Source organism: Pelodiscus sinensis, chromosome 9 (genome assembly GCF_049634645.1).
Source record: "Pelodiscus sinensis isolate JC-2024 chromosome 9, ASM4963464v1, whole genome shotgun sequence".
NCBI lineage: Eukaryota > Metazoa > Chordata > Testudines > Trionychidae > Pelodiscus > Pelodiscus sinensis.
Window position 1 is genome coordinate 23,588,116 of NC_134719.1, and position 14,312 is coordinate 23,602,427.

At 42.8% G+C, this 14,312-nt stretch overlaps 1 protein-coding gene across 3 annotated transcripts in view; it reads right to left on the reverse strand.

Moving 5' to 3' along the window:
- The window catches only part of SLC44A5 (solute carrier family 44 member 5), a 227,271-nt gene that overhangs the window by 13,675 nt on the left and 199,284 nt on the right, over positions 1 to 14,312 (reverse strand). For all 3 annotated transcript variants that reach the window (XM_006130408.4, XM_075936275.1, XM_006130407.4), the window contains exons 13-18: positions 11,597 to 11,689; positions 10,301 to 10,388; positions 7,967 to 8,229; positions 6,960 to 7,054; positions 6,429 to 6,532; positions 1,555 to 1,628 (exon numbers count right to left, since the gene is read on the reverse strand). In XM_006130408.4, coding sequence (XP_006130470.1) covers positions 1,555 to 1,628; positions 6,429 to 6,532; positions 6,960 to 7,054; positions 7,967 to 8,229; positions 10,301 to 10,388; positions 11,597 to 11,689 — 717 coding nt within the window. The remainder of the gene's footprint in view (positions 1 to 1,554; positions 1,629 to 6,428; positions 6,533 to 6,959; positions 7,055 to 7,966; positions 8,230 to 10,300; positions 10,389 to 11,596; positions 11,690 to 14,312) is intronic.

Below are 14,312 nucleotides of genomic sequence, written 5' to 3' on the forward strand. Positions count from 1 at the left end.
TGTTGAAGTGTCTCAGCACAGCACAACAGGGGGCAATCTCAAAGCAGGCAGTCAGCCTCAGGTGAACGAATGCAAAGAGTCAGAAAAACTGACAGATAAGTCTGTGTTGCTCAGACTTCCTTGTAATCAGACTGAAAACAACAGGAAGGAAAAGAGGCCAGAATAGGGGCTTATTGTAGGGTGCCTCCATTCAAAATCCTGCCTGACTCCTACCATGGAAGGTGAGGCCTGTATCGTGAGACACTTGACAGCAATGAAGGCTCAGGATATAGTACTGCAATGTACCTGGTAGCGTGAAATAAACATTCAAACAAACCATCATAAGCCCGTTAGGAGTTAGAACTAGAATATACAGAGCAGAACATTCCAATTCAAAACAATACAAGATTTGCTTTGCTCCCAGCTGCTGTTCTTCGTCATTAAGAGCAAAAAGCAGCATAAGGGACAGGAGTGGCAGTGATAGCTAGGGCCATGAACTTGTCACTGAGGTCATGGTAATCAAAGCTGGAGTAAAGTCTGTGAAATCTTGGAAATGACTGTAAAAACATATTGATGAGGCCCCGAATTGAGTAGTGTTGCAACCTAGTGCATGGTGTGTCAGTACCAATAAGGTCTGGCCTGTCTGCTTTCATCTACAGAGGGGCAGATGGGCCAAACCCAGAGTAGCACTGCAGATTGTAATGCCCAGATCAGGGCTATCCCTGGCCTAGAAACTCCATTCCCCCAGTCTTTAACCTCATTCACTTCTTATTCAGTCTCTCTCCCACCCTGCTCCTCACTGTCCATACCCTCTTATCCTTCCCTGAATAATTTAAGTGCCTAACTTCCTCCAATGTGCCTCTTTCTGGTAATTAGACTCCAACATGGTGTGCTCCTAAGGGTGTGTTCTAATTAGCACCTGCTCCCATTCTTTTTGATCTTCCTGTATTACAGGAAGCGCCAGGAGCACGGAAGAAGAGGAGTGCTGATTAGCAGAAGGAATTCAACAGCAGCCCTAGCAATGAAGCAAGAGGGTGGGGGTTCAATTCTAGGAAGAAAACCTATTAAAAAACTTCAGTTTTAAAAGCAAAAGACTCGCTCCCTCCCTCCCTACCACCCTTCCATCTCCCTCTCCGTTCCCTTGCCCCCGCCCCAAGTTTCCTTACAGGGATTTTGAGGCTTAGATCAAGCTGTGTCTATTATTAGAAAATGTGAACCCAACGTTAAGCCTGACAAGCTGACCCCAGAAACCATGGCAATGGGTGCCCTATAATATGTAATAAATCAACAAAAATGTTCTCAGTTGCCCCCTGCTTTCTTGACAGCCCTGCTGCTGCTATCAGGGATGCCTTGCCACCTACAATGTCAACCAATTATTCCACAGCAAAGCTGTCTGTCAGGTTGGATAAAATCATCCTAGCTCTGGCTACTGACTGTCTAGTGCTCTGGCTTGCCAGATGCATGAGGAGCTGCTAAAAGGGAAAGCTATCTGTGAAGGCAGAACCATTAGTTTTCTAGGGAGAAAAAGTGAGTTTTCAGAGTGTAATAGCAGCACTAAGAAACACATTCTCTTACCTCACCACATTCCGCATTAACAGAAAGAACGCTTCCTTTGCTGAGGTGCAGAAGTTTTTACCATATATCGCAATCTGCAAAACAGTAAACGCTGATTAGCTATATAATGAACAGTCAAGGAGAATCCTAAGTTTTCTATAGCTTTATGCAAATTAACACATGGAGGGCACTACACATTTCTTTCTTATCTGTGACCAAACCCATCCACTTCCAAATATCCATAATCATCCCACAGCACACTTCACACTTCCTATTGCTTCTCACCAGACGCATTTCCCAGCCCACCCACTTCTCCAGATCAGGTGTTTGTGAGGCTCTCCAGCTTCTTGTTAAGCTGCTTGCAGGAGGGAAAGGCAGGGGGAGACCATACTTAGTTATGCAAATAGAGCAGCTGTGGAACACAATCCCTGCCACCGCTTGCCTACAGTTGTGGAACTGAGGATGACAAGTTGCGGGGAATGTAAGGGGAACTGTTGTGGTCTCTCCTTTCACAAACAAGCCTAACACCACTATTGTGATTTGTGCAAGGATTAGTGCATGATAACTCAATGCAAAAAGCTGCTTTAAAAGAAGATTAAGGCTACAGATGAGCCAGAAGCAAAACCCAGGCTCCAAATGCTGCTGACCTTTCATAGAATCATAGGGCTGAAAGAGACTTCAGGAGGTCATCGAGTCCAACTCCTGCTTAAAAGCAGGACTAATCCTAACTAATTCCAGAAGCTTCAGGGGGTTAAATCATTCCAGCCAGGGCTCTGTCAAGGCAGGACTAAAAACCTCTAGAATGGAGATTCCACCACCTCCCTAGGTAACCCATTCGAGTACTTCACCACCCTCCTAGTGAAAGTTTTTCCTAATATCCAACCTAGACCTCCCCCACTGTAACTTGAGACCATTGCTCCTTGTTCTGCCATTTGTCACCACTGAGAACAGCCTCTCTCCATCCTCTTTGGAACCTCCCCCTTCCCCTCAGGTAGCTGAAGGCTGATATCACAGCCCCTCGCTCTTCTCTTCTGTAGATGCTTATTTAGTCCAAATTCTTCAGCCTCTCTCATAAGTCATGTGATCCAGCCCCCTAATCACTTCTGTTGCCCTCTGCTGGACTTCTCCAATCCTTTCTGTAATGGGGGTGGGAGGGGGCCAGAACTGTATGCAATAATCCAGATATGGCCTCACCAGTGCCAAATAAAGGGGAATAATCACTTCCCTAGATCTGCTGGCAATGCTCCTATTAGTATACCCTAGTATGCCATTAGCTTTCTTGGCTACAAGGGCACACCTTTGAGGAAATTCACCTTTGTGGAAATTCAGTCTAGATTTCAACTCTGCAGCTCAGTCTTTTGCTAGTGGAATCACAAACCAATAAAATCCATCTAAGGCAACCTCCCATTCATTAATACTGCTGTTCTTATTACTCGGATCTAGGGATGTTAAAAATGTGTGTTTTTTGGTAAACGTGAATATGCTGAAATGTATCCGTGGCAGGAGCGGGGGGGTGGAGGTGGGGCGGCACAGGTGGGAGCCGGTGCTCACAGGGAGCCAGCTTCTGCGGAGCCACCTGCTTCCTCCCAAATCCCTGTGCTGCTGCCATGGTCTCAGATGGGATGGTTTATGGATACAGAGGCAGCAGCATGTGGGAGGAGGCTGTGGGTAACCATTTACACTATCACATCTCTCCTCAAATCAGATGCCCTGCACATCATTGAGATCTTACACCAACATAGATCAGGAGTAATTTCATTGAATGGCATTATGTCAGCGAAATACTGTAGCAAGATTAAAACAGGCCCTACTTGTTCACAGCTCTGCAAAACTACAGCATTATCAGGGACCAGGTTTAGCTCACTACTACAGGCAGTCCCCGACTTACGCGGATCCGACTTATGTCGGATCCGCACTTACGAACGGGGCTCTCTCGCACCGGAGGTCGGGGCGAGAAAGCCCCATTCGTAAGCTGCTCCGGTGCTCCTGGTCTGCTGGAGACCGTCCCCAGCAGACCAGGGGCACCAGGCGGGTTCCCGCGCTTCTGAGGCTTTGCCAGAGCAAAGCCTCAGAAGCGCGGGGAACCGCCGCTGCTGCCGCTTCAGTCTGGGTGCCTGTGGTCTGCTAGGGACCGTCCCCAGCAGACCACAGGCACCGGGACTGAAGCCGCAGCCGCGGCGGGGTCCCGCGCCTCTGAGGCTTTGCCAGAGCAAAGCCTCAGAGGCGTGGCACCCCGCTGCCGCTGCGGCTCTGCTCCCCGTGTGCCTGGTCTGCTGGGGGGGGGGGCGCGCAGCTAGTGTGCTCCCCCCCCCCCCAGCAGACCAGGCTTTTGTTTTGGACTCTGGGGCAGAGCAGCTAGGGCGCTGCCGATTAGTCCTGCAGCGCCGCTCTGGGCGCTACTGGACCAACCCAGCAGCACCCCAGCTGCTCTGCCCCAGGTCCTGATTCAGCCGCTGCTGGTCAGTTTCAGCAGCGGCTGAATCAGAACGCCTGGGGCAGAGCAGATGGGGTGCTGCTGGGTTGGTTCAGTAGCACCGAGGAGCGGCGCTACTGGAGCAACCCAGCAGCACCCCAGCTGCTCTGCCCCAGGCGTCCCCAAGTCAGCTTCTGCTGAAACTGACCAGCGCTGACTACAGGAAGCCCCAGGCAGAGTTGCTCTGCCCCGGGCTTCCTGGAATCAGCTGCTGATCAGTTTCAGCAGCAGCTGACTTGCGGACGCCTGGGGTTCTTAAGTTGATTCTGTATGTAAGTCAGAACTGGCGGTCAGTTTCAGCAGTGTCTGAATCTGGACGCCAGTTCCGACTTACATACAGATTCAACTTAAGAACAAACCTACAGTCCCTATCTTGTACGTAACCCGGGGACTGCCTGTACTTCTAATTAGCTTTGAATTTAGTTAATCTGGATTTTCATTTGTGTATATGAAAACACAATGTGTCCAAAAAGGTGGAAAGAAGGGCAACAGTTCTAATAGGCACATGCCTTGCTTTTCTTGGACAACCTCAGTATTATTTTAATGTATATTGTTTAGTGCTTTAAAAAACCACACATACACAGAAAACAAGTTTACTTTGTCTATATTGGAAAATTGACTGGCCTAGCTAGTGCAGAATTCTTTACAAGATGTTGTAGGAAAGCTGCCTGTGTGTAGACTCAAATAAAAGTGATTTTATTCCAGAGTAATTTCCCTGTTTAGACAGTGTAATAAACTCACTTTTATTCCAGATCAGAGTGTCCACATGGGGGAGATATTCTGGAATAATTACATAATACCACAATAATTAATATTGGTCAATTTTCCCATGCAGATAAGAATGTTGAAAGAAAATGTTCATCTCCTGAAAACCACTAATTCTGAGATCCATTTGGAGTGCATAAGGTTTTAATGAAACCATCACAGTCACCTGCTTTAAGTGCTCTGAGACAGTAAAATGCTTTTCCTGAAAATGTTTCAGGTCACAGCAAGATAACATGGTTGAATTCTGCTCATGTTTACAAGAGGGTAAATCTAGAATGTAACCCTGAAGCCAATGCAGCACCTCTGCAATTACACCCCGGGAATTCAGAGCAGAATTTGGCTCGATGATTTTACTGGCAAATATAAGTGCTGAGTGTTTGGGAGCTTCCTTGTTCACAGCAGCACATTTTAACAAAAGCATCATGTCAGTGTGTAGTATTCAGTGATTGCACACTGTATCCCCACTTCTGATGGATACTGGTAGGGAGGAAAAAGAGGGATGGGGTGGAGGAAAAGGATATTATCAACTGGGCATATGAATTCCTCCAAAGTCATCAAATTCCAATTCTTTACCTTCTAGAGTCACAGTGACAGACTGTAGCCAAAGCTAAAGAGCAATACATTAAATTCTTGAGGACAGCAGGTACATTGACACTGCACATTACTTATAGCAGCTTGTAGAGTACAGACACTGTACGCCCCCTAGCACAGGAATATACAGCAGTTTAGATGACAAGGCACAGCTTAGGTGAGTAAAGACACTCCAGTACCTTAGGGTATGAACCCTGCAGTAGGGATGTTAAAGTGTGGGAATTTAACTAATCAATTAGTCGATGCAATTTTTATCAACTACTCAATTAGTTGACAGGCAGCCCGACTCAGTTCTGGCTCGTGCTGGGTGCAGGACCAAACCCCACTTCAGCTCTGCAATTTAAAAGGCAGTAGGAGCCGGATAGCCTGCTCCCCAGCTCCTACTGCATTCTAACTTGCAAAGCCGTAATGGGTTTGGTCCCGCACCCAGCCTGAGCTGGAACTCAGCAGGGCTGCCTGCCCAGCCAGTATTTGCCCCTGTGCACAGGGGTCCCAGCAGGGATTTGGGACCTTCTGTGCACAGGGACTGGTGCCGTGAAGCAGCTCCTGCCCCCCACCCCAACCTCTGACAGAGGCAGCGGGGGTGGTAGAACAGGTGGCAATGAGGAGATGGTGCTGGGGGAAAACGGCTTTTAAGCCAGCTGCCCCCCAGCATTGGCTCCTGCTTCCCCCCACTTTGGGGGGGGGGGGAATGCGAATAGTCGACTGGTCAACTACTCCTTTACATCCCTACCCTGCATAGCTCTCTACATGCCCAAGCGGTGCCTCTCAGGTCTCCACTGCTATTTTGAGCAGCAGGTCACTATGCTGCTAAAGACTTTCCCTACTTCATGTAATGCTCCAGCAACAGGGAAAGGCTCAGGCAGCAACCCAATGCCAGAGCCTTTCACTGCCCTATGTAGTTATACACAACAAAGTGGAAACAGCCTACTTGTCACTGTGGCATCTGCCCTACATGGCCCTACCAGAGGTGTTCAGTGTAGGCATACCTGAGGCACATGTCTAAGATACTGATTGGAGTGCCCCAAGTAGAATGCTAGAACATGCAGGGAGAGATAATACATACCATGATGTAGGCATTTCTGTTGATGAACTTGATGAATTTTTCCAAACACCAAAAACAGCATTTGAGGCAGCAGAGCAGAAATCTCGTAAAAGAGTTCTGTGTACCTGCAGAAAAGGAGGGAGAACAGATCATTAAGACTCATAATGTATGGTCTTTTAAATATCAGGGGCTTCCCATAATGTCTGGATCCGCAGAGAGAGATCTGTGATTGAAACGATGCCTGTTATCCCTCAGGATAGAATCCTGTCCCATCACTGGAGCAAGAAGTTACAATTTTCTCTTCCTTTCCAGAGCAAATCTAGCCCACTGACCCTATACTGTATTACATCCAGCTCTTGCATGAATTCTTATATTAAACTTTCAAGGACAAATGCGCAGTCAACGTAAATCTGCATAGATTCATTGATTTCACATGGCTCTACAGTGATTTATACCAGCCTCTTGGATATTTCATAATTGAAGAACCATCCTGGAAAAGAAAGGAAGATAAGAAGAGTTCTTAATATTTTACAGCAGGTTCAGAAGTCTCACCTTTCAGCTTGTGATCCAAGTACTCCAAGATTATTCTAATCAGCTGGACTATTGCAAGAATTAATGATCCAAATGCTAGTGAACCTGTGTGATATCTAATACAAAGCAAAGAGATATTATGGCATGTTACAGGAGACAGCACTATGTAACTGATACAATTACTAGGATGATTGCGTGCTTAATGACAAAGCTTGTCTACATAATTGTTTTCCTTTGAACTGACGGCAAATATCACACACAGTAACCTATCTTATAGATTGTGAAATTTGCGAAGAGCATTTTGAAAAAGATGAGCAACGATACAAAATTTGCTAAGATTCCTGACAAAAGATTGTGAAATGTTGCCTCTGCTAAATGCTTCTGAATAACCTTAGCATTAGCTGAAGAACTTGCTCTGCTAGATACAACATGAATAAAAGATACAATCATTATAATAGGCCTATAATTGTGTTGTGGTAAAAATATTTATATCCATAATATGTTTTCATTTGTTATTTTTAACTAAAGGTTATTACCAATAGAACATAAATGTACAGATTTAAATGTTGGATTTAATTTAATCTATACAGTTATTTTAATAATTACACAATAGGTCAATATGCTCCTGATTTTGTATGAAGCAAAAAGCACAGATCCTTGCACAAACAGGTATAGCACCACAAATTTACATTGTGTTCACAGTGAGATCTTTTGTATTTTGAGGTGCCCAACATCCCTTACAGGGTTATTATAACAGCTTTGAATACTCAGGTTCAGTAATTGCTTGTATAAGTTAGGCACACAATTTTTCAGAGCTTCTACTCTTCTGAAATTCAGGCATTCAATGAATTTGGACCTGATCTGCACACCTACTCCGTAATTAGGAGGATGATTGCGTGCTTAATGACTAAGCTTTTCTACATAATTGTTTTCCTTTAATATTCTAAACATAATTTAATTATTTCCATATGAGTTATGAACAGAGCTATGAAACATGAAAAGATTAAATTCCAGATTCTTGTCCTTACCGTATTGCTCGTCCAAATGAGGAAAAGAGTGGGCATGGTGGAATATCAGCAGGTTTTCTAAAGGCCCAGTAGTAGGAGGCAAAGGCACCAGCAAGGGTACACTGACCTAGTGCAATTGCAAAGTTTACCAGCCAGAGAAAGACAAATACATTGGAGAGTTGAAAGATCAAGATGTACTTGTGATACAAGCTTTCTCCCCCATAGAAAGCGAAAGTACATTGAGCACCAAGACATAATTTGGTCACATTGGTTGTGTTAAAAGTCTGTTTAGAAAGAAAAACACACAAAAATAATCATAAGCAATGAACAGACTGTGTCAGAAAAATTTCTGAAATTAAATGGCGAAGCATAAAAATGTCATATATTCTTCTGGGTGTTTTACTAACTCATTCAATCCTAAGCTAACGTCTAACTACAATGCAAATTTTAAAAAAATCATTTAAACAATTAAAAATTAAAGCCTTAATTAGTTTGTGATATAGTATAAATTGTGGATCCTGCAATAATTGTGTTTTACCACAATTTTTGTAGCTGCCCAGACGGCCAGAGAGCCCGCTGTCACCCCCGCACATGAATGACTGGAATAGAGTGTAGCAAAATGCCTCGTATCAAAAAAATTAGTAGGCATAACATAATATTTGAGAGTTTATACTGTTCCAGCAACATTTTCTTAAACAAATAGGTCTTCTCTGGCTTCTCCAAATTACCACAATTAATAAAGGACCATTGTTAATTTTCTGTGATTTGCCATGTCTTCTCTGCAGGTCAGCTGCAATTATATGACAATCAGGCTCTGATTCAAGTAGGGCCTTATTAAAACTCCAGTACTTAAAAAAAAAAAAAAAAAAAAAGATACACACATATGCTTAACTTAATGCTCTATGGTTAATCAATAGGCTACATGCTCACCATGCACAAATGTAGGCACAAACACAAGTCTTTTCATGGCCGGAGCCTAAGGATTCAGAATCTCAATTACACAAATCTCCTCTCCTGATACACAACTTATTCAATTTCTTATTTATTACTTATTCAGGTTCCTTACAGAGCAGCAGGTCACGTTAAAGCCATATTTATTTAAACTCATGGCCAGATCCTTAACTTATGTAAATAAATAATTCAGATGAAGTCAATGGAGCTATGACTTTTTACACCAGCTGAGGAGCCACTCACAGAATTTCTTATTCACCTCCCTGTAGATTATAATAACAATAAAATTTTTTAGAACCGGTTTTATTTTTCTCTATGGGTATGTTTACACTGCACAGCTATTTCGGGATACTGGAGGTATCTTGAAATTGCTACTCTACATCTACACAAGCCGCCCGTTATTTTGAAATATATTTCGAAATAACGGGCATGCTATTTCACCATCCTGGTAAATCTTGTTGCACGAGGGTTAAGGGATGTCTCGAAATTGCATGTTATTTGGAAATTTGGTGTTATGTAGACAAGTCAAATTTCAAAATAAATTCAAAATAAGATATGCAATTTGCATAGTGCAAATTGCGTATCTTATTTCGAGTGTAGGGTGCTGTGTAGACGCGTCCTATGTGTGCTGTTTACTCTGTCCCTTTATCTATCCTGAACAATGAAAACATAATGGTCAGACTGGAATGCTGTAGTCTGGTAGGCATATGTTTCACAAGTGTGCTATTACTCAAAACAAGCTGTTTCTGTTGATATTTAAAATATCTGGAAATATTTTACTAATGTTAAGATTCATAAACATTTTTGGGTTAAAAAACCTCTCAAAACAAACTCAGAGCACAACATAACCTCATTGCTCCCAAAAGATTTGATAAGCATTTTGTAAATTTTCTTAACTTATCCTCATGGCAATATTGTCTGCTAGCAAGAACATATGATAGCAATCTGAGAGACTTGGTTCCTAGTTGGGTTCTACCATTAACCTGCCCAGAAGTCGTGGTCAAGTCTCTAAGGCCCAAATTTTGAAAATGGGCCACTAATTGTGGATGCCTTTTGGTATCTTTTAAATAGAACATCCAAAAATTGAAGTACCAAAAGTGAGTAGACATGTCTGAAAATTTAAGCCTTTATCAGTGTCTCTGTTTCCCTGCCTGTTGAACATGGCTATTAATACTTATCCTCCTCACACAGGTGTTGTCAGGGTTAATTACCTGTTACTTGTAAAGTGCTTTTAACATGCAGTGCTATAATGCTAAGCATTATGTCACCTAACACAAAGAATAGGTGGGATACAAATATGCATTGTCTTTAAATGAGCATTGGAGCATATGCGGAATGTCAATACATTAGTATAATTAGCATGCCCCCCTTTTTAATTCTCAGGCAGTTACTAGTCATGCTTACCTCTGGGTCACAGGTCATGTTGGCATACTTGCAAAGTGTTTGATTAGCCATTACTTTATACACAGGCTCCCCTGATGTAGACAGGAAACTGAGTGAATTGTATTAAGGAGGAACTCACAGAAGCACTGGCCCTTAAATTCCATCATACATAAAACACAACAGGGGACCACTAACCATGAAACTAGTGTGGGTTGAAAGGAGATTCAGAGCAGCACCTCTTCCTATGCATGTGACCAGCATAAAAGCAGAAGGGCTAACAAGTAACACCTAAATTTTCCTCATATGCTAGAGAACCTAGCTCCAAAGTCTGCACACCCCTGACCAGACTCAGGGAAGGAGCTGCTTCTGCATTTGTCAGCCTCCTCTGCACACATCCCTATGACAGCATGGACTAGCCAATGACCAAACTTCAAGCAGCTCTTGGCCAGCTCCTGTACTTGGTGACTGCTGCAGTGGAGGTCAGAGGGGATGAGTTAATGCTGCTCAGAACAGAAATAACTAGAGCCCTTGAAATCCATGTGTATCCATAGCTCATTTGTGTGGATATGGATGCAGATACAAATGTTGTATCTAGAACCTTGCAAATATGTGGACATGCATGTTAGATCTGTGGGAATCTTACTTGTACACTGTCTAGTATACAGTAGAGAACAATCCTTTGGTGGCGGGGAGATGGACTCAGTGACCTAAGAGCTTGTTCTAACATCTATGATTCCATGAAGATGATCTAATACGGTATCAGTCAAGATGGTGAAACAGATCAGCTAAATGAGATAGGAGCACCACAAAGCACCTTACGCACCCTATTCAAAAGATATGAGAGACAAAGAGGTAAAACACACCCAGATGCAGGACATTTCCCACTGTATTGTCCACTGTATTTACAACCACCCAGCACGGCCAGATCTGACACTTTGTTACAAGTAAGGCCAAAGGAAAGTGCACTTAATTATTCCGTGTGTAAGCAGAAAGGCACATATGCAGGTGTGAAGTATGTCTCCAGGTTACGATGTCTGTGAAAAATATAATCTCTTGGTGTTAAATCTTCTTCAGAGCCTCCTAAGAAAGCGCAAAGGGATTTCAATATTGCAAAGTGAGGGTTTCCACAGTGGCTTCATTCCATATCAGCCATCAAGAGAAGAGCCTTAGTGCAAAACACTTGTGTAAGGATTTTGCCTCCACCTGCGCTATATTGCTCGATGTAAGTGAAGGCTAAGGTGAACCTTTGCACACAGTTATTTGGAGAGCTATTAGGATACTGCTGTGATAATGAGGATTAGACATATAGAAGGATACACAGCTGTCACTGCCCAATAGGAAATGCAGATTGCAATGAGAATGAAGGTGATAATTGGGTAAAATAAGGTGGACATTATGTAGCCAATAGCCCTGCAAAGGAAACAAAATAGGGCTGAAATATAGAACAATAACAAAATTCACTTTTATTATTCCTTTAGCATTAACACTTTTATTTCTCTCTTCAACGATACTGGTAGTGTCACTGGTAGATCTGGAATGCCAGAGCACTGCCAGCGCCATCTCCTTACCACCTTGCTTCTGTCACCTATTCATTTTGTCTCCTCTCCTTATTAGCAGCAACATTACCTCTCCCCTCCATCTGGCAATGCTCTTCAAATCTCTGCTATATGTTGTTTCTAGTTCCCTTTTTTCCACTGGTTTTGCACTCCTTTATTCTACCCCTGCTACTTTCCTTCAGTCCTGGGTCAGAAACACATCCTGTTCCCATAGTCCCCCAGCTGTGATCTCTCTCAGACACTGCCCTTCCCACGGCTTATCTTCTCCATGTCTCCAAACTACTCAAATCCTAGACCTGCTCTTTCCACTGGCCCCTATATATCCTCAAAAAATGAGGTTCACAGGATCTTTTGAAAAATGCTTTTCTTTTCAAAAGAACCACTTCTAGACCGTGATTTCACTTTCGAAATAAGTGTTTTTTGAAAAAACGTCATGACGCGATTGTGCAAATGAAGCGCAGGAAATTCAAATCCTGGTTTCATTTGCAATTTTGATATGTCTAATTTGCATCCCTCTTTCGAAAGAGGGATGTAGTCTAGACATAGCCTAGCTGTCAAACCAGATACTCAGCACAGTGAATAAAAGGTGAGGTTAGAGCCATGGGCACTAGGAACATTCTAATCCCCTTTCTGACATGACTCCCTCTGTGGCATTAAATAAATTACTTAAGCTTTCAGTGCCTCTCTAGAAAATGACTGTATCTATCACACAGGGGAATAATTAGGATGGTTAGTTCTTGGATACTATCATGGTGCTGGGATAGGAAATAATTGTACAGGCAGCTCCCTGCGTTTGATTTATAGAAAGTGTGCCTGTTATCTAAAGCATGTGGACTGATTATACTGTCCTCCCATTTTTCTCTTCATTCACTGAACCCACCTCATCCCACTCCCTCTGAACCTCTGTCCAGCACTCCCTTGACTTGCTCCTTTGACCATTCCATTCTCCCTTCTCCCTCTCCATCCACCAATCCCCATTGTGCTTCTCCCCTGACTTGTTCACTCCTGCTGCCAGCTGCCTTCCAAGAGCCACTTCCCAGAAAGCAAATGAAAGACAAATTTATTTCACTGCCGCTGTTAAACAAGATGACTCTGGGGAGAACTTAACCTGTCTTGTGCAATAACAAGGTCAATGGCGACATTCTAGTAGTGTTTTCATACTGCCAAATCATACCTAGATCTACAGGCACGGTAAGTGCCTTACGAGTCATACAGACATGCATAATTTTATGTTATTTAAGAAATAATCACAAATCAGTAGTTTTCAGCAGTTAATGATAGGCTTGTTAGTTAATAGTGAAGCTACAGACAGTTTACTCTAACAAACTGCTTGTTAACGATTCTATCAAAGAGCTTATTACTATTATAAATTATAATTTTTACTGAAAGAACAGTTCAACTGTACTGAAAAAATAATCTGATCCCCAGTCATTAGCAACTTATTTCCCATCATCCTGAATACAGGGCACGGTCTGTTAGATGTACAGTAATTACTTACAGTGTTTCACCTCATGTGTTATAAATGAGTATAAAAATATTGCCCTCAAGAGACCTTTCAGTGTAGCTGAAAAACTATAAGGTGTTATTACCTCTCAGCAGGAAGTTTATGAAATTTCTGAAGTGTTTCTATCTGTCACATTCTTGAATAAAAGTGTTTTAGTGTGTAAAATATTTCTGAATTATAATGAACAGGATCCAAAGGATAGAGTGTATTGTTGCCAAAATCAATTGCTATTCCCTGCATGCACAGCTATAGAAAAGGGAATAAAAGTAGGTTGATTATTGAACTTCAGCTTTCCCTAGTTCCTAAGAAGACTCCCTAGTCCTGATACTATGGGCACCGGGACGCCAAGGAATGTAAAAGAAAAATAGGGGAATGAAGGTGTCATAATTCAGATTCACATATGGCACTGCTCTGATGAATCTGGTAGCACTGTGACTGTAACCATGTAGCTCTCTATACTAAATTCTGTTCTTGGTTACACATGTGTAGCTCACACATGGTTACAAACATGTAACCCACCAAAAAATCTGCTGTCATTCACACCAGTACAAATCCATTAGTGGGGCTGCATGGATTGAGAGAATTTGCTGCAATGTGTTTATTAAAAGGACCAAATAAATGCAGGGAAGTTATAGACTGCTACCTGGAGACTGCCTGTAAAACTGTTACAGGAAGAAGTGTTAAGTACTCTATTATTGCACATAATTATAATCACTGCTACTAATTCATCTCAGCAATAACTGAAATCAGTGAATATAGCACACCTGCATCTGAAGGCAAAATTTAACCCATGTTAGTTACTTTTTTCCCCATAGGACAGTCAGCTAAGTCAGAGGGGAACTAAGCCTTCCAAATGGTTTATATCAAGCTCCCTTTCCTTATCCCTCTCTATAAAATACAGTTAAACCCATCACAGAAGTAATCTGGGGGTACGTCTAGACTACATGCCTCCGTCGACGGAGGCATGTAGATT